Source organism: Aptenodytes forsteri, unplaced genomic scaffold (assembly GCF_000699145.1).
Source record: "Aptenodytes forsteri isolate BGI_AS27 unplaced genomic scaffold, ASM69914v1 Scaffold298, whole genome shotgun sequence".
Classification (NCBI taxonomy): domain Eukaryota; kingdom Metazoa; phylum Chordata; class Aves; order Sphenisciformes; family Spheniscidae; genus Aptenodytes; species Aptenodytes forsteri.
In genome coordinates this window covers 904705-928116 of record NW_008793956.1, presented here as the reverse complement: position 1 = coordinate 928116, position 23412 = coordinate 904705, and the positions used below count along the sequence as shown (strand labels likewise).

General features: G+C 53.8%; 1 protein-coding gene across 1 annotated transcript; it reads left to right on the top strand.

Annotated features, from left to right (window-relative positions):
* Position 1: 1 nt before the first annotated feature.
* On the top strand, positions 2 to 17343 carry SFRP1 (secreted frizzled related protein 1; the record flags this gene model as incomplete). Its single annotated transcript, XM_009281389.1, has 3 exons — positions 2 to 446; positions 6873 to 6950; positions 17021 to 17343. Coding segments are annotated over 3 exons (846 nt in total), but the record flags the coding sequence as incomplete, so codon positions are not given.
* Positions 17344 to 23412: the final 6069 nt, after the last annotated feature.

Genomic DNA, 23412 nt, shown 5'->3' with positions numbered 1-23412 from the left:
GTACGACTATGTCAGCTACCAGTCTGACCTGGGCCCCTACCCGGGTGGGCGCTTCTACGCCAAGCCCCACCAGTGCGTGGCCATCCCCGCCGACCTGCGGCTCTGCCACAGCGTGGGCTATGACAAGATGGTGCTGCCCAACCTGCTGGATCACGAGACCATGGCTGAGGTGAAACACCAGGCGAGCAGCTGGGTGCCGCTGCTCAACAAGAACTGCCACATGGGCACCCAGGTCTTCCTCTGCTCCCTCTTTGCCCCTGTCTGCCTGGACCGGCCGGTCTACCCGTGCCGCTGGCTCTGTGAGGCCGTGCGCGACTCCTGCGAGCCCGTCATGCAGTTCTTTGGCTTCTTCTGGCCCGAGATGCTCAAGTGTGACCAGTTCCCCCAGGACGATGTCTGCATTGCCATGACAGCTCCCAACGCCACCGAGGTCTCCAGGCCCAAAGGTAAGGCGTGACCAGTGCCATGGCCCTGCTCGTGGTGCTTTTCTTTGAGCTGATGGGGCAGGTGTTAGCCCAGGAGGGGCTGTGTGGCACTGAAGGGGGTCTTGCGGCAGGAGGAGGCTCACCTGAACTCTGTTTCTTGGCAGCAGTCCTCCTCCAGCCTCTGAGCGCTCTGCAAGCGCTCCTGTCCCAAGGAAGGCAGGATGCCCTGCCAGTTCCTCGCCTCTATCCTGGATCTGAGCCTGGGAGCAGATGGTGCCAGGGCACAGTGGGTGCATGGCTGCTCTGATCCCTGTGCAGGCACCAGGGTCGGGCTCTGGCCCCTGATGGACCAGGGCTCTGACCCTCCTCCAGATGCTGCACAGCCCTGGTAGCAGTTTCTCTCCCAAGCCTGACTCCTGTGGGGCTGTTCTTGGCAGCAATAGAACACATGGTCCTCCCATGGCAGAAAGCGCTGCCTGACTGGAGTAAATGGTGACAGCAATCCTGATGGGGTACCTAACTTCCCGAGCAGTCCTGGGGCAAGAGGCTGGGCAGCTGGTGGCTGCGTGTGCAGTGAAAATCCAGCCCTGCCGTCTCAGGTGGGGCTGTGTGCTGGCGAGGGGGCAAGAGATTTATCAAGAAATGACTGGGGAAAGTGGATGTAGTTCTTGTTTGTTTCCATTATGTGCGGCAGGTCTGTTTGGTGCCAGACTGGCTTGTTTGTGCGAGTTGCAATGAGTCTGGCTTGTTGCTGAAAACTTTTAAAATAAATCAATGTCCTGGTGTTGCTTCGGCATTCTGCATCGGAGTGCTTTGAAAGGCTGGCAGGAGGAATATTTGTAGAGGGAGAAGGCAGAGGGCTATAAAAGAGTGCAATGCTTTCCTTCGTCCGGAGCTTCATTGAAAGGGATGGGCACTCCCGATTTCATGAGGGGATAGTGCAGGCACTCGGGAGGAGCTCAGGGATGGGGGAGCCATGCGTGGGGCTGAGCGATTCCCGTAGCTTCCATGCTGTGTCTGGAGCTCATCTGGAGGGAAGGTTGCGGCTGCTCACGTGCAGTTACCTTTGCAGACAAAGGCTGTAAGTCGTGCTCGGCTGGGAGCCCTCGTCCAGCCTTCTGGGAACTGTGCAGTGTTATCCCACTCATCCCAGCGGGACTTGTACTTCAGGGAGCCCTTCAGTTATGGGGCAGGAAGGGAGTACATCCTGCAGCAGAGGGGTGACACATTGGGGGTGTCCCCAGGAGCCAGTGCGGGGGCACGCAGAAGGAAGTGGAGAGCGATGGCTTGAGCAGGACGGAACAGTTGCTGCAGGCAGGCAGCCTGCCTGGGGGCAGGCAGTGAGGGACACCTGAGCTCGACACCCGCCGGAGCTGTACAGGCAAACTGTCGTGTCTCAGCAGTGGCAGATTCTGTCGTGTCTCGGTGTGAAGTGTGTACCCGTGCCAGGGGGTGAGGTTTGGCTGCTCTCACTCTCGGGGACCCAGCCTCTCCCTGTGCGGCGCCGACAGCAGCATAGCCACGCTGGCTTCCTTGCCATGGCTTGCACTTACTGATGTGATTGCTGGAGGAAGCTCTTTGTTTTCCAGGAAGGCTCTAAAATCATCTGTCCTATGTGAACCTAGACCTTTGGTCAAGACCGCAGTCATGTCCTGTGTTGCGGGTACAAAGGTTGCTTTTATTCCTGGGGACTTGCAGCCAAGCATGCTCCTGGGGCAGCTGTGTCTGAGCTGCTTGCTATAGAGCTGCCCCTTCCCAGGTCTGAAACAGAGTTTGAGCTGTTTGCTGGTCATTCATTCTAAGAGACATTAGTGACTCAAGACCCGGGAACAGTATTCTAGGTGAGCAGCATCTGCTAAGTTTTCCCTTGTGTAGTTTAACAACTAACTTTCTGATCACCTTTCAGACCTATCTTGACAGCAGCATTGGGGTGGGACATTACCGCTTTCTTTTGGTGCTGCTAACGTGCCCATCCGCACAATATTTGGACACCATGCTGTCATTCACAGGCATCGCTAAAGTGACCTTATTACAAGAAATTACATCAGCTCAGGTTTAAGTCCTTTGTAGATCTATTGCTGGTCCTGTTTAGCATGCAGAGAGGCCTCATTCTGCACAAACTTTAGGGTGTATTAACTTGTTCTTCAAGTGAACTGTAAATCAGAGCTGGGCGAGTATTGCAAGGAAGTATTGCAGCCACTCAGATAAACTGCTGTCTGCTAAATGACTTCGCAAAACTTATGTCCCAAGCACTTTTAAATGACCGATTTGTTCACAAGGATGTTTACAGAAAGTAAGTCTTTAAAATTGTCGTGCAAATGTGAACTCTATTCAGCATTCAGTGGAAAAGTATAAGCAGCCATCTTCACATCCCCTGGCTGCTTGAAAGTATTTCAAGAGAAACCCTTGCATGTGCTGTAGCTGAGCCCCAGCAGCTCCAGAGGTGTCTGGCCAAGCCCCATGAGCCCATCACACCAGCTGGGGCACATATCTGTGAGGGGACGAGCAATCTTGCTAGAAAATGCTTCTTCAAGATGAGAAGGCCAGACCCCCCAGTAATCTGCTGGGCTGGACCTGCTGCCCTTAGGTGTGCCAGCTTTCATGACGTTGATGCTGGTTTGCGGCAGAGGCATGTGTTCTCCTACGAGTAACCTTTGGTTGGTGAAGCTCTGTGTGCCGCATACACCGTGTGCTGGGACGCTCTTGCCCCAAACAGCTTAGAGTGAACAGGGCAAACGTAAAGTTAATTGTGACCACTGCTGTAATGTAAACCAACACAGCCAGGTCTCCTACGCTAATGCTCCTGCTCCCGCACTCTGCAGAAGATCTGTGCATGGCCTGCAGTGATGGCAGGGGCCGGACCCAGCGAGGTGTCCAGCGCTTTGTCCGCTGGCACTGCCACCTCGTGCAGATGAGGGGTGTGTCTGGGTGAGCATGCTTGTGCTGCTGTGGTTCAGCCCTTGTCCCTGTGCATGCCAGGTCCTCCCCTCTGCCTGGGGCTCTGCTGCGGGAGACCCTGTCCACAGTTTGTGTGCATCTTCCATGAGCGCCAGCTCCTGGAGCCCCTTTGGTCTTGGGCACTGGGGTGTGTTTCCTGTTGATTCAAAGAGGTTCAGAACCCAGCAGTGTCCCCCCTTTTCTCTGGGCACTAATAAGAACGAGCCCTTTCAGTATTTTTCCCCATTAACACCTTGAAATTGGAATTTGTTTCTGCCTCTCAAAGAGCTGACCTGCTGAATTCCTTTCTCCTTAAGCATGAGGCGGTAAAGCCTGCAGGCCCACAGGATGCATCAGGGGAGTTGCTGATTAATATAGCATTACACATTCCTTCTCCTGCCCCTGGAGTAAGCTGGCTCTAAAGCCAGGCATTAGAAAATGGTCAGCAGGGAAAAAGTGAGCTGGAAGCAGGCTAAGGTTGTGCTTGGAGTAGAGCTGTCAACTGCAGAAGACGGGCCCCAGCCAAACTGCAGTAGGCTAGGAGGCAGGCGGCTGTGCCTGATACTGCGAGCTGTGGCGGGCAGCCGTGTGCCGGCATGGCTGCCTCTGGGCTGCTGCAGTGGGGACTGCCTGAGGCGGGAGGACCCGAATCGTGGCTGGGCTTCTTCTTGGCTCCATCAGCCTGGGATAATGTGGGAAGGGGAAAGTGAAGTCCTGGGCAGTGCTGTGGGCTGGAAGACACTGGCCATGGTGCCTCAAGAGGGGTGTGAGGGCAGGCAGTTTCGGGATAGCTGTGGCTCCACGAAACAGCAGTTTTCCTGGGGCGCAGAGCTGTGCGGGAGCTGGTTGGCCCCCTGGCGTTCGTGTTCCTGACCTTGGTGTGATGGGGTGTCCCTTGGGGAGAGGAGCATTTCTCTTCCCCTTGGCACAAGACAGTGTCCTCTGGCAGCCCTACAAGCACATCCAAACTGCGATGGGGCTGCGGGAGGCAGGGCTGGAGGATGGTTCCCTCATGTGGAGCTGCCTGGCGCACAGCTGGGGTGAGCACTGGGTGCCTGCTGCCACTCGCGAGGCCATGGGGGTCCTCCTGGCACGGGGTGGCATGCCAGGGGCTTAGCCCTGGTGCAGGGATGCGTCAGCCTGGCAGTGGGATGTGTGCGCGGGTGAGGCTGCTGCTCGTGCTGCGTTGGACGGCTGGCAGCGCTCGCCCTGCCTGGGGCATCAGCAGAGCCACAGGGAAGTTCTTCTCCGTGGCGAGAGGAGCATTGGCAGGACGCGCTTGCAGCGTGGCTGGCAGACGTGTGCTGTGTCACCGATGGGAAAGGGGACGGATGTGCTGCTCCGTGGAAGGAGCTACCCAGCGTGGCTGCAGTGGCTCCAGCCCACGCGCGATGGCTGCTGGCTCCAGGCCCTTGCTGTAGCAAGGTGGGGGTCCCTGCCATCCTGGGTGTACCATAGCATTCCCAGGGGCTGCCATAGCGCAGCTAAAACAAAGCTTGTGTTTTCACCAGGGAACAATGAGTCTTATTTTCCTTTTTTTTTTTTCTTTTGGTTGTCTGGAAAGCTCATAGGGTGGACACAGAGGTGGCTTTCATGTTGTTTGTCTGGCCCGTGTAGGCTCGGCCAGTCTCCTAGCGTGCACTTCAGCTGCTGAGGCACATCGAAGTGCTTTGCACACAGGAACGTGCGGAGATGAGCTAATGCATGGCAGGTACCCCCTCTTGTTCCTGGGGGTGGTCCCCACCACAGTAACTAACTTTTGCACTGCAGCAGAGACAGCCTGCTGGGGCTGTCACTCTCCCGCCAGCATCCCCTTTCCCTTGTCATGAGCTCATTGAATGTGCAGCCTGGATGGAAATACTCTGACTGCTGATTTTAAAAATAAAGTGTTGGGGATGTCATCATGTCCCTAAAGGCTGGCTTCTGCCTGTGCCACTCTAAGATAGTAAAAGTGGCAATTGCATGTGAGGATTTTGGAAGTTACCCAGGTGATGGGCGGCTCTCACAGGTAGCGAGGTACCAGGAGTGGGACTGTTAAGTCAGCTGTTGGGTGCTGCGAAGGTTGCCTTGTGACTTGCACATCGAGGTGATTGGAAGGCCAGTTGCTCTCCATGTGTGATTAATAAAGACATGGTGCATGACCCCAGGAATTAGCATTTGGCACAGAACACATTTGGGGGGGCGAGAGGGGAAGAACAAGCCACAGAAAACAAATGTCTTGCCTGAAACCCCGTGGGGCATCTGTGACTGAGGAGACTCAACTCTGTGGTTGGTGCGGGTCGCGGCCGTGCCTCCCTCGCCAGCCAGTCTGGCTCTGCACCCCTCTTGCTGGAGACCTCTGTTTTTTCTGTCCAGCAATGCTGCGGGTTTTGTTGGCCTGGCTGAGGGCTGGAAGGGGGTGAGTGCTCCGTCTGCACGCAGGGACCGGCAGATGTTTTGCTGCAGCGCTGTCCCCGAGAATAACTCCCTTGTGTGGGAAAGAGCCCTCCGTTCTGCTGGGCCAGGAACAGAAGCAGCATCTCCCAGCTCAATAAATTCATCCGCCAGTAGCACAAATCTGCGTCTGTGCTGCTGGGTGGTCTCTGCTCTGGCTGGAGACGGCAACCTGGAAACAGATTTTTATTCTCTGGGTGAAGTGAGCTTTCCTCCCAGGATGGGTCCTGGTGAAATATCCTGGGCTGGCATTTCCCAAGAGGAGGATGTCGGCCGCCGCCAGCAGCTGGCGAGCAGAGCTGGCTTTTCTCTGCTGGAGCCGCGAGGCTGCCCTGCAGGCCTGCAGGGTGTAGCCGGGCCGAAAACAAAAAAGAGAAGACGTCTGATCTCGGGGTCGTGCTGGAGGGGCTCCTGGAGGGGGGACGGTGCATGTGAGAGATTTGCGGGTCCATTACCGACCAGTGCCGCTCTGGGGCAGGGAAGAAGGTGAGGGGCTTGCTGTGCGATGCCTGGGCAGCCTGTGGGGTGGTCCCTGGCACCGAGGGGGAACCTGCGCTGAGCTGGACTGTGCCAGTCCTGAACTCCCCCTGCCTGGCTCTGGGGCGGCTCCTGGTCGGGGCAGCCCCTTGGCGTGTGAGCTGTCCCTGGGCACCATCCTCCTGCTGTGCTGGGGTTTGGGCCTTGGCATGCCGCAGGGAGGGAATGTCAGCAGGCTGTGGGCCATGCCCCGCGATGAGTGGCTCCCCTCAGCTGAGTGCCTGGCCCTGAAAACCCCTCTCCTTGCCAGCACTGTCCTCCTGCTCTTGGCAGCTGCCTGCCCCTGCCCGTGCCTGGTCTTGGGGCTGCTGGCAGCACTGGAGCAGGGCTGGCAGGAGGCTGCTTATGGCCAGCGCTGCCCTGTGAGCTGGTGGATGGCTCCTGACCCCCGTCAGGGTGTCAGCCCACAGGGCTGGGACCCCATGGCAGGGTGCCTGGGCGCATGACCCACTTGAGGGCAGTGATCTGACAGCATGGGCAGCCCAGCTCTGTGGTGCTTCTTGAGCTGGCTCCTCACCACCTCTTCTCTCCTCTTGCCAGGAACGACTGTGTGTCCCCCGTGTGACAACGAGATGAAGTCGGAGGCCATCGTGGAGCACCTGTGTGCCAGCGAGTTTGGTAAGGAGGAGCGCTGAGGGCATGGGGAGGCTTTTCTGGGGGGCACAGGGCAGCGTAGCTCCTGTGTGGGCCGGATCCTGGACCACTGTGTTTCCCTGCCCGCCCTGAGAGCGGTGCGGCCAGTGGTTCGGCTGGTGTGGCTGCGTTGCCTGCGGGCAGCCACAGTCCTTCCCTGAGGCAAGCGTGCCTCTAGATGTCAGTGTTGGCACGCAGAGGCCGGTGGTGGGACAGGACGGGACTGGACGTGTCTGGGACGTGTCCAGCTCCTGCAGCCGAGCACACCCGGGGACCGGGACAGCGGGGTCCTGGTGTCAGTGCCTGTGCTCCTGCATCTCCCTGGCTGCAGTGCTGAGCATCTCTCCTGCCCCACCCGGCGAAACGCCATGCAGGATGAGGTTCCCAAGCACGGGATCACCCGCTGAAGCAGCGATGCTGCAGGCTGCGAGGCCCTGCTGCTGCTGTCAGCCCAGCTGCGAGCAGAGAACCAGATGGTGTTGGTCTTGAGTCTGGGGGTGGGACAGAAGTGGCAGTGCCTGTTCTTTGGTGAACTTGGTGCGGTTTGTAACTGAACCCTGGTGTTCCCGTGTTCTTGTGTGCTTGCAGGAATGATGCTTAAGATGGACCCTTATTCTGCTTGCAATCATGAAGGAGCAAACCAGCTTCTTCCTTCCCCCAGATTGCTTGTACCGCTGGGTTTCTTTTTACCAAAGTTATGCTGCTCTTGTCAAGTCTAGGTGTAAAAACCCAAAGCCAGTCCTTGTCTAGCTAGGGCCAAGCAGTGAGCTTAAGAAATGCAGAGCTACTTGAAAGCTGTGTCCTAAATATGTTATAGCTGAGTAAGTGAGTAAGACAATCATAGGTAAACAGAACTTCATTTAAAAAAAAAAAAGTATTGCAGGGAAAAATATTAGCTTTCTCAGATCAAACCTGGAATTAACTGGTTTTGACATCCTTGCTGGTGTATGTAACTTTCCCGGAAGGTTATTAAAGGCATATTGAACAAGGTGTGCATTCCTCGGGGATTAGCACTTGAATGTGCCCTGTGCCAGAGCGCACTATGCTCTGCATGTTGGCGTATTACCCTTTCTGCTGGAAATGAATTCTCAACTCTCCTGCAGATTTGGTATGCCAAAAGTCCTAAGTTCAGCACAGACTTTTTCTAACAGGGAAAAGCATCAACAGGAGCACCCGTGTGATAGTTTCCCAGGAATGCGTGTACTTCAAGCTGGGTTGGGTAACAGACGCATGAATTCGGCGTGGCAGCCTGGCTGGGGAGTGGGATGTGCTGTTCACCCGACTGTTGGGCTGAGAGCTTGGAGGTTGGTGAGCTGGAGCACTCTGATCTCTGCCCTGGGCAGGCATGAGATGAGAGGTGAATAGGAGGTGCCCCTGCCCCACTGCATCTGTGGGGAGAGACTGGAGGGAGCTTCCCAGCTGGCGTGGAGGGAGCATGTGGCCTCTGGGACCAGCGCGCCTGGTTTGGGCAGGGGCTGTGTGTCTGGGTTTGCGGTGACACAGAGGCATCACCCCAGTCCAGGGGCCCTGGGCTTGGGGACCTCTATCCTGGAGGAGGAGCGAGGGGTGCTGGCTGGGTGGCAGCGGCAGCTCCGTTGTCGGTGGGTCGCTGCGATACCTGTTGCTTCCCCGGAGGCGCGCAAGGAGCAAACTGAGGTGGCATCCTGCTGGTGGGCAAGTGCTGGGAAGGGAAATACAAGTTTAACCGCATGCTTGTCATCAGCCTCTGCTGCTAAATATCCTCCCCATGCTCTGGGACAGTTACACAACAGGGAGCAGAGGCCAAAACAGAAGTATTCACAGCCTCAGTGGAGCGGCTTGAGACATTGACTTGCCCACAGAGTAAGTTGGTTATTGGGAAATTTTGTGGTGACAGTGTCCAGAGGATGGAAATACTTCTTGGCAGGCCGCCCTCTGGGTAGGGCTGCGGCAAGTGGCCAGATATAGTGTTACCGTGCACCGTGAGCAGCAGAGGAGCAGCAAGTAGAGGAGACCTTCAGCCCCTGTGCCTACACCCAGTCAATCCAAAATGGCTGTGAAGGTTTTCACAGAAGCCTTCCTCCTGCTGTGGTTCGGGGTGGTGGGGATGGGTCCCTGTTCCCAGGCCAGCTGTGATGGATCCCAGTACGGAGGGAGAGAAATGGGAGCCAGCTCCACAGGCTTGGCTCGCCGGGAGAAGCTCTGCTCTCTGCTGTGTTGGGGAGCTCAGTGGTGTCACTGAGTGCCCTATGCCCACATTCACGTGACAGCAGCTTGTGCAGACAAATGCGGCTAGATTTGAACCGGCTCGTGTGAGCCCTTGGGATCGCTTTAGTCGTAATGTCAGGTATCGCAGCTGCGTCGGTGCACCCACCTGACTCCCCCAGATCACCATGTTTCTCCAGCTTTGTATAAAGTCATTTGTTTTCTCTGCCAAAGCAGAGTCTGATGTTTTTTCTGACCATTGCAAGGACTTTGGGATCATTCTTTGTTCTGTGGATCAGCACAACTCCAACATGTAACTTTATTTTTTAAACGTCAGGGCTCTTGCTGATGCTGAGGTTGCTCCCATTCCTCCTCCTTCCCACTCCTGCTCTCTTTTTTTTTTGTCTCAGAAAGAGGTTTTTCATTTGAAAACGAGATGACTTCCCTACTGTAGAGAAGTCCAAAGGCAGCTGAGCAGGACACAGCTGATGTCTGCTGCATGTGAACAATCATTCTGTCTTCACACTGGAAAGCTGGTTGTGTCTTGGATATACTTTTGTTCCCCTGCTCCTCCAGTCCACCAGACTCAATCGTGGTGGGAAGCTCACTTGCATGGGTTTTCAGTGGTGTAGGTTTCATGCAGTTGCATTTGGTGTTTTCTTTCTTCTGTCACTGTGTTTTCCCTCCCCATCCAGGAGGGTCCTGGGTGCACGTAGCGCTGCCTCCAGATGTGCCCAGTCTGTAGCCAGCTGGGGAGCCAGAGCAAGGGAAGAGATGAGATGCAGGCCTTACCTGTTCCCTGCAAGGGAGGGCAGTGCAGGGTGCTCCTGGGGATGTCCCAGCTGTGGAGAGGAGCCAGCAGAGGAGGCATTGACTTCAGGAAGTTTTCTCAAAGCACAGTGCGTGGCCTTTGGATCTTTGTTTAGTCTTGGGTGTTATTGTCATGGGGCAATTTCTCAAGGAGAGCTGTTTATCTGGCACTAAAATAAACTCCCAGCCCTTCAGACTGAGATTTCTCATGCACATCCACCAAGGTAAACACTGGCAGATGACAGGTTACAGATCCTCATCAAAGCAGACACGTACAATAAATGTTTAAACTAACGGGTGCTGCACAGGGCAGCTGTTAGTGGGTCCTGCACTGATTCCCTCAGTAGCGTTACTGCGGGTTTCACTTACACTCCAGTGGCTTGTTACAGACAAGACACTTTGCCCACCACTGGTGTGCGGCCGTGCCAGGGTGGGAGGTGGCTGTGTAACAGCCCTGGGAGCGATGTCGGTCTCGAGGACAGCAAAGGAAGAGAGCTGCATTCAGCTGTGAACACAGGAAGACTGTAAAGAAAAGGGACCTTTCTTCCCTGGGCCAGGAGAGGGCCTTGGACAAGACCTTGGGGCTTGGAGGGGTGCCAGGAGACTGCCAGCCTCGTGGGCCAGCAGGACTCTAGGTTTGCATTCGTTTGAGCAGCAGTGAACGTGGGCTCCTGGGTGCTGGTTTGGGGCAGCTCTGCTCCCTGCTGGGCTGCCAGCAGCTTGGCAGCTCCCCCAAGAGCAGGATGGCTCTGGGCTGGCAGCATGTCTTGCTGTCCACATGGCTCTGGCTGGGGCTTGCTGTGCAATAGCCACACGGTGGGAGCGATGTGCATGCTCCCGTACCCCCGGCAAAGCGTTTGGCACTGTCTGCCTGCTGCTGTGGCCGTCCTGCCTGTAGGTGGAGGGGACCTGGGTTGGCACTGCTGGAGGCACTTGGAGATTAGCTTCTCCTTTATTTCAGCAGCATGCAGGAGCTGCCTCCTCTTCTCCACCCTAGCTCTCTCCTTGGAAGCACCAGCCAAGTGCCTCCAGGAAAGGGGAAATGTTTTTGATCCAGCATCTCTGCGTGCAGCTCCCAGCATTGTATCTGGTTTGCTGCTCAGTTACTTGCCGTAGCAGCAGTCCCCTGTCCCTGCAGTATGCAGCAAGGTCCTGTTGCACCTCTGGCTGTGTTTGAGTGCTGCTCCACATCTGCCTGCCTGGGTGCCAAGGCTGGGAGCAGGCAGCAGAAGCATCGCCCATGGCTTGGAGCGGGGCTGTGGGAGTGCAGAGCAGAGGGTGTCAGCGAGTGGCGCAGGGACCCTTGCCTGGGGCACAGACCAGCCCTGGGGGCTGGGCCAGGTATGCGTGGCCTAATTGCAGTTTAGATTTTGGTGCAGCTCTGGTGTGCTGGGGGCAGCGATGGATGCATGATGAAGTGTGAGACTGCCCTCCTGTGCCCCTGCAGCCGCCTCCCCCAGTCTCCCTGGGCTGCAGCCAGGGTTTGTTTCTTACTCCTTGTGCAGGCTGGCCTGGCTCTGGAGTTCATTCCTCTCTCTGTTTCTTTTGGTGATTTTATTTATTGTTTCTGCCCTTTCTCTGGGGTCTGAGGGGATCCTGCTGAATGGGCTCTCGCTGCACTAGAGACTGCAGTACAATCAATACATGCTGTTTATTTTTTCCTGTGACTGACAGCTCCTTGCCTGCAGCCTTCTCCTGTTACAGCCCTAATGTGTCTTCTGGCAGATTTCCTCCTTCTGAGTGATTTCTAAAGGAAGGAGCAATGAGGCTGAAGGAACAGCAGAGCTTTCCCTTCTCTCACGTTCTCTTCCCTGCCCCTGAGGTGCTGGAGTGGGGCCCCTGCCTGTGCAGGCAGGAGAACAGTAGACAGTGTCCCGGCCCCAGGCTCCTGCGGGCTGAAAAAGAGGGGTTGGAGGTGCCTGTGGGGCACAGTCATGGTGGGTGCGTGGTGGTGGACAGTGAGCAGGGTGCAGGGGCTCGTGCATCTCAGCCTGTGGCCGCCGCTGGTACAGTGCAGTCGTTGGAGACGCAGAGAGGGCGCCTGAGCCCTGGTGCTGGTGTTGGGGAAGGAGCGTGCTTTGCTCTCAGGGGGCACTAATGTGGTGCTCCCAGTTTGCCTGGGAGACTGGGTTTCCTCTTTCCCCACACTGGGGGTGGGACTGGGAAGCTGGAGCTGTAGGGACATTGATAAGAATTGTTTCAAGTGATGAAAAGCAAGTTGTGCTTTGTCAGGCTGGACCCCAACCAGATCTGCGGGGCCTTTGCTGCTCTTGGAGGTGCTGCTGCCAAGAGTAATTTCACTCCAAGTGAGCAAAAACTTTCATATGCCTTGTTTCATATTAGTAGAAGTAAAAGAAGACATTTTTACATCTCCAGCACTCCCTACTCTCTCTGCATTAGAGATAGCAGAGCTATGCTACCATCTGATACAAGCTGTTTGTACTTGGGACCAAATTCGTGGCTTGGTCTAATGGGGGTGCATCACCCTGGGCTGGGGTCTGACCTTCTGCTAATGGGAGCTGTGGCTGGTGATGGGGCAGCTGTGCATCCAGAGCTGCCACTGTCCCTCTTGCGTGTCCTCCCTGGGCATCCCGGGGTCGGAGCAATCCAGGGGGAAGTGCAAGGCAGTTTGGGGCCGCAGGAGAGGAGGACCTTGGAGGGGATGAGGCTGCCCATGCTGGCCTTCTCTTCTCAATTCCAATGGTCACTGGTGGCGTGGTTCTGCTGCATGACGCCTTGGGAGAAGGAAGGGCTGGTTGATCCTGCAGTGTTGCGTTGGGAGCAAGGACGCTGGGGGAAAACTGGTCATAGCTGCTGGCTGGTGCATGCAGGCTCTTTGCAGGCATCTCTGCGCTGTTCAGTGACAGTGCATCTATGTCTAATTCTTGCACTGGCAGCTTGCTGTGGCAGGGTCTGGTGAGAGGGTCCGTGCCTGTGCTGGGCTTTTGGTGCCGGCTCTCCCAGCCGTGGCAAAGTGCTGGCGAGTGGCTCATGCCTGGGCAGACATCAGCTTCTTGACGCTGGGGCTAAGCAAGGGCAAGTGTGGGTTTAGTGCGCCGGGAGGATTTCTGCTGCTGTAAACACAACATGGCTGAGAGCTGTCGAGTGCTAAATTAAATCCTGAAATCTGCCTTTGTTGTGTTTTGTTTTTTCCCTCCCAGCTTGAGTAATGCTTTCACTTCTGTGTTTTCTGGGAAGAGCCTTTGAAGTGGGCAACTGGACGCTGGCTTGCACTAGAGGTCTCCTGCCATGACTCTCTGGCTAGCCGATGTACTGGCTGTGCTCACAGGGAGGATGTTTTGGGACCATGTATGGCACGAAAGTAAAACCTTTCCCTGTACCGTGCAGGAGTCCCCCTTTGCCCTGAGCACCATCAGCCACATGGCCCCAGGGTGTGCTCGCTGCCAGAGGGGAGTGGAGGGGAGAGCATCCTGCTTGGCCAGTCCTGCATGGCCAGGAGGGTCGTCCCTATCCCCGTCTCTGTGGGTATGGATGTCCCAGAAGGGTGTGCAGCATCCCTGGGGATGCTGCTTACCTCCCGCTGTGGCACCCAAAGGCTGCAGTCCTGGCACAGTGCTGTGCCAGATCCGGCACTGCATCTCAGCAGTGCTGGTGATGTCGCAAGCAGAGCTGAGACAATGCCTGGCTGGAAAGGGCTTTCCTGGTTTTATGGGTGGTCCTAGCTGCAGCTGGCCACCAGCGCTGCTGGGACAGCAGAGAATGGGGCTCCTCTGCCATCGCCTCTCTCGTGGTATGGCTGGGAGTCAGCTCCTGGTCCTGTCAGTGCTCCTGTTCACAGGAAAGTTCATGGTCTCTCCGCAGCCCCGGAGGCTGCCGTCTGTCTATGGGTGCTCATAGCCTTTCTGTGTGAGCACGTCAGCCAGCATCTTCAGGAACATGGTGGACACTTCGATTAACAGGAGCTTGGGTGAAAGTGGGAGGTGTTGAGTGTGTTGGGTGAGGAGATGTGATTGCAATTTAGTGAGGGAGCATGGGTTTCCTAAGAGGTTGTGCTGGAACGTGTGTGTATCACGTGAGAGCAAAGGGGAACATGGGCTTGTGGCTGGTGTGCTTCCTCTGCAGCGATGCAGAGCCGCTGCAGCATGCGGGGTGGTGTGGGTTGATGCTGCAGCCGATGCCACGGCTGATGCTGCGGCAGTCCTGTGGCTGTGGTGCAGGCAGGCTGCAGCTGCTCGGCTGGGAAGGCTGCACAAGCTTGCGTGCTGTGAATAACCCTCCAGGTCTCTTCCTGGGGTCAGCTCCTTCCTGGCAGCGATGGCTGAAGATTTAGTCTGTGCAAGCAAGCGCGTCCTGGGCTCTCGGAGGCAATTTCAGCTCTTCTCTCGCTCGGCGCTGAGACAGATTTGGTGCGGCGCGGGGGGAGTGGAAAGGCCAGGGCTCCCAGGGAGGAAGCTGTTTACTTTGGCAACTCAGTCGGATCCTGGAGCCAAGACTCAATCCGTCCCACTCGAGCCTTTCCCCCACTGCCTGCCCGCTGCTGGGGCGGAGGTGTTCCTGGGGCTGGGGGGATGCCAGGTGAGCTGCAGCAGCGGCGAGTTGCATGATGGTCCCCCCTGTGAAATCCTTTATGTTTTAGGAAAGCCACAAGCCAAGGGGCTGCCTCCCACTGTGTGGTGTTGTGCTCTCAGAGCTGGGTGTGCAGCCAGGAATGAACGTGCCCTCAGGCGCCGCTTTTCTGATGTGCATGGAAAATGCCAGAGCTGCGTGTCCGGCCCCGCTGCTGTAAAACATGCCTTTTGTGCCCAGGAGTCTCACCCAGAAAGCGGGTCTGACCTTAAGTAATGCAGCCCAAGTAGAGGAGCAAGGGGGGACTGGGGAGCCAGGTCACTGGCAGAGGTGTGAAAACTGAGCAGTGATTATAATGCCTTTTTTTTTTTGCTCGTGTGACTGCATAGTCCACAGCAAGGCGGGCAAAACTTGGTAGTCCTTGAGCCAGGCTGCATTTTACCTGGGTAGCACTGCAAACTCCCTTTGCTGATGACAAGAAGGGCATCATTGCTGGGAAGAGCAGAGTCCTACACAAACTATTTGCACCCCTGGTCAGCCTCCTCGTTGGTCCTCCTTGGCGTTATCTGATCCTGGCTCTGTGCACTGCTTTGCACGAGTGAGGTTTGGATGAGTTTTTAGTTCACGTCTGGATTTATGGTTCACCTGGGCAGCTCCCATGCTCCCTGAACCTGCATCGCTGGCTTGCAAACAGATAACTGCTGCTGTGCAGGGAAGGGAGCAGCTGTGAGCTCCCACGGCACAGGATTACCAGACTCTCTGTCTTCCATAGACTACGATACTTGGAGTAGAACAGCACCTCCACTAGCTGCCAGATTGTTTTCTTCCTCTAGCAACAAGGATCTAAACTTGCAGCGAACACAGCAAAGCAATTTGCAAATAAGGCATTTTGAAAAAGTCTCTTATTACCATTCCTCCTGCACTGGCAACCACTGTGCTTAGTGCAAGAGTTCAAAGTCAGAACGGATAAAGAAATTGAGGTTCACATTGAGGGATGCTGATGCTGCTGCCCAGTTAATGCCATGGAGCTTAGAGCTGCCTGAAAACTACTTGCTTCATTTTCCAGATTTGTTGCAAATTGATCTGGTTCAGCGTCTTTAGCTCCTTAAAGCTTGAGTCTCTTTAGGTCCTTAAACATCCTGAATTTGGAAAACAGATGGAATTAAAATTTCACTTAGGTTTCCAGTCCTGGATTACTTTCTTGTACAGTAACAGTATAACACGACAGGGCTCTTGGCAAACACAGCAGGAGTTTTTGGCACATGGGCAGATAAATACCATTACTCCTGTTGCCAGTGCAGTGGCTGGGAGCATGAGGGTAATACAGAGACTGTGCTGCCTTCTCAGGATTGTCATCGCTCTGTCCTGCTGCCATTTGTATCTGGAACGGTGAGCAGAGCTGCCATCCAGAAAGCAACGTGTGTTCATTGCTACAAGTTCCAGCAGAGCAAGACTTCAAGGAATGATGCTGCGGGGACCCGTCTCCCTGCCAGAGCCAGCGGCTTCTGCATGCCGTCTGCTGCACAGGCTCTGAGAGTCAAATGAGAAGGGACAGCAGACAATTAATCACCTATCCGAGCACTATTTATCTGCAGCTCTGAAGTAAACTCCCAAATGATGGAAATATGTTAGTAATTTTTGGCCATATGTGCTTTTCCCCCAAAATGAGGCAGAGCCAAATGGCACAGAAGTGATACTTTAATGTACAACATATTTTCATAATTTTTCCCATGTATACTAGATTCCTCTTCATGGTCGTGGCAAAGGAACTTTTTTTTTTTTTTTTTTTTTTTATTCGGGTTGTGATTAACTCGGGAAAATGCTGAACCCAAAGAGGAAAATATTTTCCTTGGAAGTTGTATTAACTCCCCTTCTCCTGGGGAAGGTGCAGGCGTGTGGCAGCTCCATGTGGGTCTGCCTCCTGTGCGTGGTTCCCGTAGACACGGCTGTTTGTCAGGGGGCTTCACTGCTCGAATGTAGAGATGTTCAGTGCTCTTGTTTCACAGGCACGTGAGGGCCAGGGGTGACTGCAAACAAATGCTTGAGAAGCCAAGTTGACCTTTTAAATGGCCCTTTCAAGAGTCTCTTCATGCATCTAGAGCAGGGAAATCACCTTGTTTACTCAGCTAACGTTTTGCTAGCAAAGAGCATATCGCTGGCTGAACAAGTCTCCCTCTCAAATAAAAAGCGCCTGGCGTGCTTTGCTGGGGGGAAGGGAAACAGAGATGTCAGTGTTTTACCTTGATGCTCTCCCGGGTGCGGGGATGGCTCCGCTTCAGGTGCAAGGGTTTTCGTGTCACGGTCAGTGGGACAAGTCATTGCCAGGACGATGCCGCAGAGAGGGGAGCATGGGGATGCAGAAGCGGTGCGGAGCGGGTCGCTGGGCATCTGCAGCTGGGCAGAGTGCTGCTGCTGTCCTGGGGCAGGGGCGCTGGTGCACCCTTGCCCCCAGCCTCACTTAGCAAAGGCTTTGTGCCGGCGAAGGCTGCTCAGGAGTCGTTTTGTTTTTCCCCTCTCTCTGGCTTGTTTTTCAGCTCTTAAGATGACCATAAAGGAAGTGAAGAAGGAGAACGGGGACAAGATGATTGTCCCGCGGAAGAGGAAGGCGCTGAAGCTGGGGCCCATCCGGAAGAAGAATCTGAAGAAGCTGGTGCTGTTCCTGAAGAACGGGGCCGACTGCCCCTGCCATCAGCTGGACAACCTCGGCCACTACTTCCTCATCATGGGCCGCCAGGTGAAGACGCAGTACCTGCTGACAGCCATCTACAAGTGGGACAAGAAGAACAAAGAGTTCAAGAAGTTCATGAAGAAGATGAAGTCTCCCGACTGCCCAACATTTCCGTCCGTCTTCAAGTGATGCGGTGGGTGGTGGGAGAGCCGTCGCCTGGACCTCGCGCAGCCCGGCACAGCAGCTCAGCCTCGCTCCTCTGCAGCGGAGATGCTGGAGCTGAGCCCTCCTGCTCCTCCCTTGTGCTCCTCAGAGCTTCCCTTGCTGACCCCAGCCCTCCCACCTCCCCACTGCTGGCATTTTCCTGATCGCCCAGGCATGCAAGTGTGACGTGTGTGCACCAAACAGTCGCTGAGGTCACACGCGATTTACATCCACAATATCCAAAGACCTAGTGCTGTACAGATATGTACATTCATTTAAATAGCAGCTATCAGGTAAAAAGGGCTAGTGGAGGGGTGTGAAGTTCCGTCAAGAGATTACACGATTGCAGAAAGGACCCTTGTGACCATGTTACTGCCATCTTCATGGCTGCAGGATTGCCCTAAAAAGCTCCTGTTTGAACCAGAGCCGGCCAATTAGAAAAGCATCCCATCTTCATGATAAAAGTTAATAAACGAGTAGTGGAGAACCTGTTACAACCGCTGATAAAACCTCCTAATAGCTAATTGCCCTCACTGTAAAAAAAAAAATCCCATTGTAGTCTAAACCTGCTTAGTTTAAGCCTTAACCCTGGGGTCCTTGTGATACCTTGATCGGCCGGATTGGGGAGCCCTCCCTTACCAGCATCTCTTGAAATGTGTCACCGGGATGCCTGCCCTGGCCTGTGCCGAGCCGAGCTGTCTGAGCCCCTCGAGCCTGGCACCGTGCTGCTCCTTCTCCAGCCTTTGAGTCCCTTGCAGCCCTGCCCGGTTTGATGGTGCAGCAGCCCCACCGCGGCCGCGGGGCCAGTGGCAGAGGGGGGCTGCCTCCGCCCGTGCCTCTGGCCTCGCACGGACCCCTGGCCACAGCAGTGTTCAGCTGAGCGTCCCCCACCCTCACGCCTCCCATGTCAGCCTTTCGCAGCAGAGTTCCCGTGCACGCGTGGCCGGTGCTGCTTGTGCCCAGACACGTAATTCAATTTTAGCCACATGCGAATGCATCCTGTTTGCTGGCCAGCCCAGCAGCCTGGGACTCCCCATTGAGGGAGAGCTCGCAGCCAGCTCTTCCAGCTTGTGTCACTCCCTAACTTTACCAGTGATATTTTTATAGTTTCTTCAGGCTGCTGGCAAAATACCAGATTGCAGAAGGCCGAGAACTGGTCCCTATGGAGCACCACGGGAAATGCATCGTCTCCGTCTTTCCCTCTTTGCAGTCGCTGTGGGACCTATCAGTTTCTAGGTTTTTGTCTGTTTGATGTGTGACAACTTGGCTTTGTATCATTCTGGGTTTTTTTTTTCCTTAATCAAAATGTCATGTTAGTGTGAGGTCAAATAGTTTAGGAAAGACAAAGAATACTGCATCCAAATAATTACATTTATCGACCAAGCTGAAATTCATTATAACGTTAATTGGACAAGTTATCTTTTCCATAGACCCGTATTGCTCCACATTAATTATACTATCCTGCTTCCATTCAGTGTTCTCATCAATCACGATTTCTCTGAGAAAATGAGTATCTTGTGATCTCAGATAATCCTGTTGTATTGCAGTTAAGTGAAATAACAAATCCTCATTTTTGAGGTTTAAACCAACCCCACTCAAAGCTGGTAAATTAATTATTCTTTAGCTCGGGAGTGCTGTTTATTCCCCACGTGGGGACAGAGCTGCAGACTTGATTGTAGAAGAATTCCGTGAAGAGCCCAAGCGCACTGGGGAATGATGTTTCACAGTTAACAGAGAGATGGATTTAGGAAGCGAACTCTGTAGAAAGTCCCACTAGGTTGTCTTAGACCACCATTTGTAGTAGCGTTGTTTCTTTGATGCAAAATTAATCATTGTAGATAATGTGCTTTATCAGTGAATTAAAGAAATAAATAAACCATAGGCTTTAACATCACAGATTGATGAGGTGAAACGATGGGGAAGGCTGACAAATCCAGCCTTGTCAGAAACAGGTCGTGGCCCAGAGTTGGGACACATTGAGCTGAAAGGCTGATTATCTTGGAGCACCTACAGCAACAGCACCCGGCAAAGCCCCGCAGGGACCGGGGCAGGGGCTGTCCACCCCCACCAGCTTTCCTTCCACAGCCAGGTGGCAACACGGAAGAGGAATTGGTTTTGCGTGAGAGAGAGATGCTTAAACATTTACTTGGGCTGGGGTTTTCATGCTATCGCCCAGGCTGCTGATGGGTGTCCTGTTGGCCACCTTTAGAAACCTGCTGTGTAATGGGCTGTTGATTTACTATTTTAAAAATACATATTTCAGCAGGAAGCATCACATCAAAGAGCAAACCAGTTCGCATGTGCTTAGAGCCACTTTGAGCCCCTGGCAGCCTTCACTGCTCAGAAAGCCTGTTTCCCACCAGTGGATCTTGAGCCTGAAAGCCTGGATCCAGAGGCAGGTGGAGTGAACAGGGCGGTGGCCTGTTGTCCTTTGCTCCAGTACAGCGCGTGAAATGATGTACGTGAGTTTGTTAATACCGCTGGTGCTTTTTTCTGCAGAAGTAGTTCAGAAAAACTAGTAGCAAGAGAGTGCCCACGAGTCATGTGTTTTGCTCTTTGTAACTGTTTTGCGCCGTCATCTCACGGACTTGGCCCAGCCTGCTGGAGAACCTCTGCCTGTAGGTGTTCATGCCAGCGCGCAGCACGGGGATGCGAGGAGCGACGGCCCTGGACTGGGACTCGTGGCAGACGTCGTGCGAGGACTGTGCAATCTTTCAGACTGCATCCCGGGGCTGAAGAAACCCCAGACCTTGGAGCTACCCATGGGAAGAACAAATTATCACTGTAATTACCTACTTAAAGCATAACATAATTGTATGTTACTAGTTGCTCTATCAGTTACTTCAAACACCACTCTGACCCTGTATGTTTGTCCTTAAAAAGCTGATCAGAGCTGCTGAGCAGATTGGCACATCGTATTTCAGACACAGTATTTTGGACATTTCCATGTACCTGGAAAAGTAATTTCACCATTCTCTTGCCAAACTGCTCTGTGATCTGCCAGCCGTTCCTGCGTGGATCCAGTGTGTAGGTTGACTGGTTATCACTCCACTTCCCTCGTGCTCTCTTGGTATGTGGAGGCTTTTGATAAAAATAACAGCACTAAAAGAAATGCGTTTGATGTAACATCATGTTGTAAGCAGTTAAGGTATCTTTACATTTTGTTTTAATATTATTTTAGATAGTTAATTTAGAAAAGTGTGGCAGATGAGAGTGGACTGCGTTTCTGTTTGGAAGTTTTGAGAAAGAGAAAATGTAAAAGACCAGTTAAAATCGGCACTGTAGAGAACCGCCTTCTCTGGGCAGCAAACAAAAGCATGAGGCTTTTCATTACCGTAGCTGGCATGATTTTTTTATTTCTATGAATATTCTTACACCTTTTAAAGGCTGACAGATGTAACGATTAGCAGTATGAAGGCTAACGCAGCTCTTACTCTAGAAAAGAAATCTGGCGTGGAAGCACATCCTAAATGTCTGGAAAAAGGAGCTTTTTCCCTGTCCTGTCACTTCAGGGGGAGCTTGGTTGCAATGAGAAGGTTTGGTGGGTGATACTGTGAAATCGCCACCTCATGGAAAGGTGAAGGTGGAGTCAGTAAGAGAGACATACCGAAACACCAGCGCCGGCACCAGGAGGAGACCCTGGTGCATGCTGATGAGTTTGAAGGAAAATAGGGTCTGGTGTTTGCAGTGTGTATAGCCCGGCCCGCGTGAATGCTCCCTCTGCAGAGGCATGGACATGCACCGCCTGTTTACGTGACTGCTGCACTGGCAAAGCAGAAGCAGATCCATTTTGAAGAGAAGAGGCTTTAAGAGAAAATGTCCAAGTTTCACACTCCCCAGAATACATCTCTCTCTCCTTTAGGAGACATTAATTAGTTAATAGGTGTTGATGCGTTGAGAGCGACAGAACACGTGGATGTCTGCCCAGTGATGTACACTGGCAAGCCTCAATGGACAGGCAGGAGCCAGCCTCAGCTTGGGCTGCGGCTGCTGCCTGGGACCTCTTGAGCTCCCACCATGGCCACAATGTGCCTTAGTCTGCACGCCGGGGGGCACCGGAGACCCCCCAGTGCCAGTGGGTTTAATTCAGGCCCGCAGTGATAAGCTTGACTCTGCAAAATCGGTGTCAGCTTCCACTTCTCGGATGTGTATAAAAGTTCAGACACTCTGAAAACGTTCAGTGCTCTTGTTTTTTAACCAACAAATTTCAGCAGTGTGTTCACGTTACCTTATTTTAGCAGTTGTTGATGTTATGACTTACATTTATTTTCAAGTCTAATAGTGGTTCTGTTTTCTTAATGCTTTTTCTTCCATGTATCAATATTCACTTAACTAAAATTGCTGAATTAATCAATTACAGTGTGATTCCCCTCCTCCCCCTTTTTATAAAGAGATGTTGTTTTCTAATCTGCATTGGTGCTTTTGAGGGTTGCTGCAGAGTGACTGGTTTGAGGATGTGCTGGGGTGAGACCCCAGGAGGCTGTTGGTGGTCCCACAGGGGTGCGCCTGCTGCCCGCTCACAGCAGCGATGCTCTGGGCATGACACTGGTGTCATTTGTCACACAGGTGGTAAGATCGAGACTATTGGCCCTGTTCAGGGAAATCCCCATGCGAGCTTTTTGGCATGTTCTGCTCTTTCATTCAGTTCAGTTGCCTTTTCAGTATAATATGATTTACACAAGGAAACCTTTGGCCATTCAGCCTTTCTCATTATTGTCCTGTTCTCTTTGACTTCATGCCAGTGAAAAGTATTGGGGCTTCACTCTGCCTAAAGTTTCAGTTTATTGAAGGAAGACTGCCATAGCTTTTCAATAATAAGATGTTGGGGCAAAGTCTGGCACTTAATGAGTTCACAAGAGTCCATAGACCCAGTGGTGATGGACAGTGCCCGTGGGTACCCTCCCTATCTGCAGACAACAGGTGACACTGCCAGAGCCTCCCGTGGTCCTGAGCCCAAAACGGCATCCTGCCGTACGCTGGTATGTCCATACAGCTGTAACTTTCAGGACATGGGGAAGGGAAGATGCTTTTCACGGGCCAAGCCTCAAACTCCCCAGTGATCCATCCTTGCTGCGGGAGCCAAGACTGGCAGACTTTGTCTTGTCATGCAGCCTGCCGCTCATCAGATCTCGGAAGCAGTCTGGGGGATGCAAGAGCCACATGGGGCAGGTTGTGCAGGGCTGGGAACAAGGGGAGCCCCACAGTTAAGAACTGTGTTATCGTGCGGAGAGTTGGCACGTGCTGGCTTTCAGCACGTTGCTGTCGCTGCTGCGCGGCTGTGCAGAGTATGGGATCGTGGTGCTGTGAGGTTGCAGTGGCTTTGCTTCTCTGGGTGCACCTGGTGCACTGGATATTTTCAGTGGAGCAGCCAAGAAGGGAGGAAGGCACCTGGATGAGCTGGCGGGGAAGGACTAGGACTGTTGAGTAGCACAGCGAGATGCAGGCTGCCGCGAGCGGGTTGAGGGGAGGCAGGTTCCCACTCTCACCTAGGGTCCGTGCCGTGCACAGCTTAGGTAAGAGGGAGCTGCGCATCCTTGCCCGAAGGTTGTCTTCCTGAAACAACGTGGGCAGCCTGGGTAGCGAGTAAAGGACAGCTGTGTTCCTAAATGCTTTGGGGCTTGCCATTTTGCTTTACTTTTTGGGAAAGTACTTGGTTCCTGGGCACTGCACCAGAAGGGGAGGCACTGCCAAGCAGGACCAACGTGTGGGAGGACATTGACAGAGGCAGGCAGGGGCAGGAGGGCAGCAAGGGAACGGGTTCACATGGGCGTGGGGAACAGCCCTGCTTCCTCTAACACGTCCAGTCTGTACAAATGCATGAGTGGGTATCAGGAATAAAAGGGGTGGAGGGGCTGTTACGCACTTGGCAGAGCTCTGCTCTGATTTAAGGGCTTTGCTTACCTCATTTACCCTGGAGATGTGAGGAGAACAGCTCAAGCTACATGCAAACTATTTCTTGAAGGGCAAATACTCGAAATATAATCATCGTAGAAGCGCACAGGCCCTGGTAAGGAGCGCTGATGTGTAAGCACCTCAACGCAGGCACAAGCACAC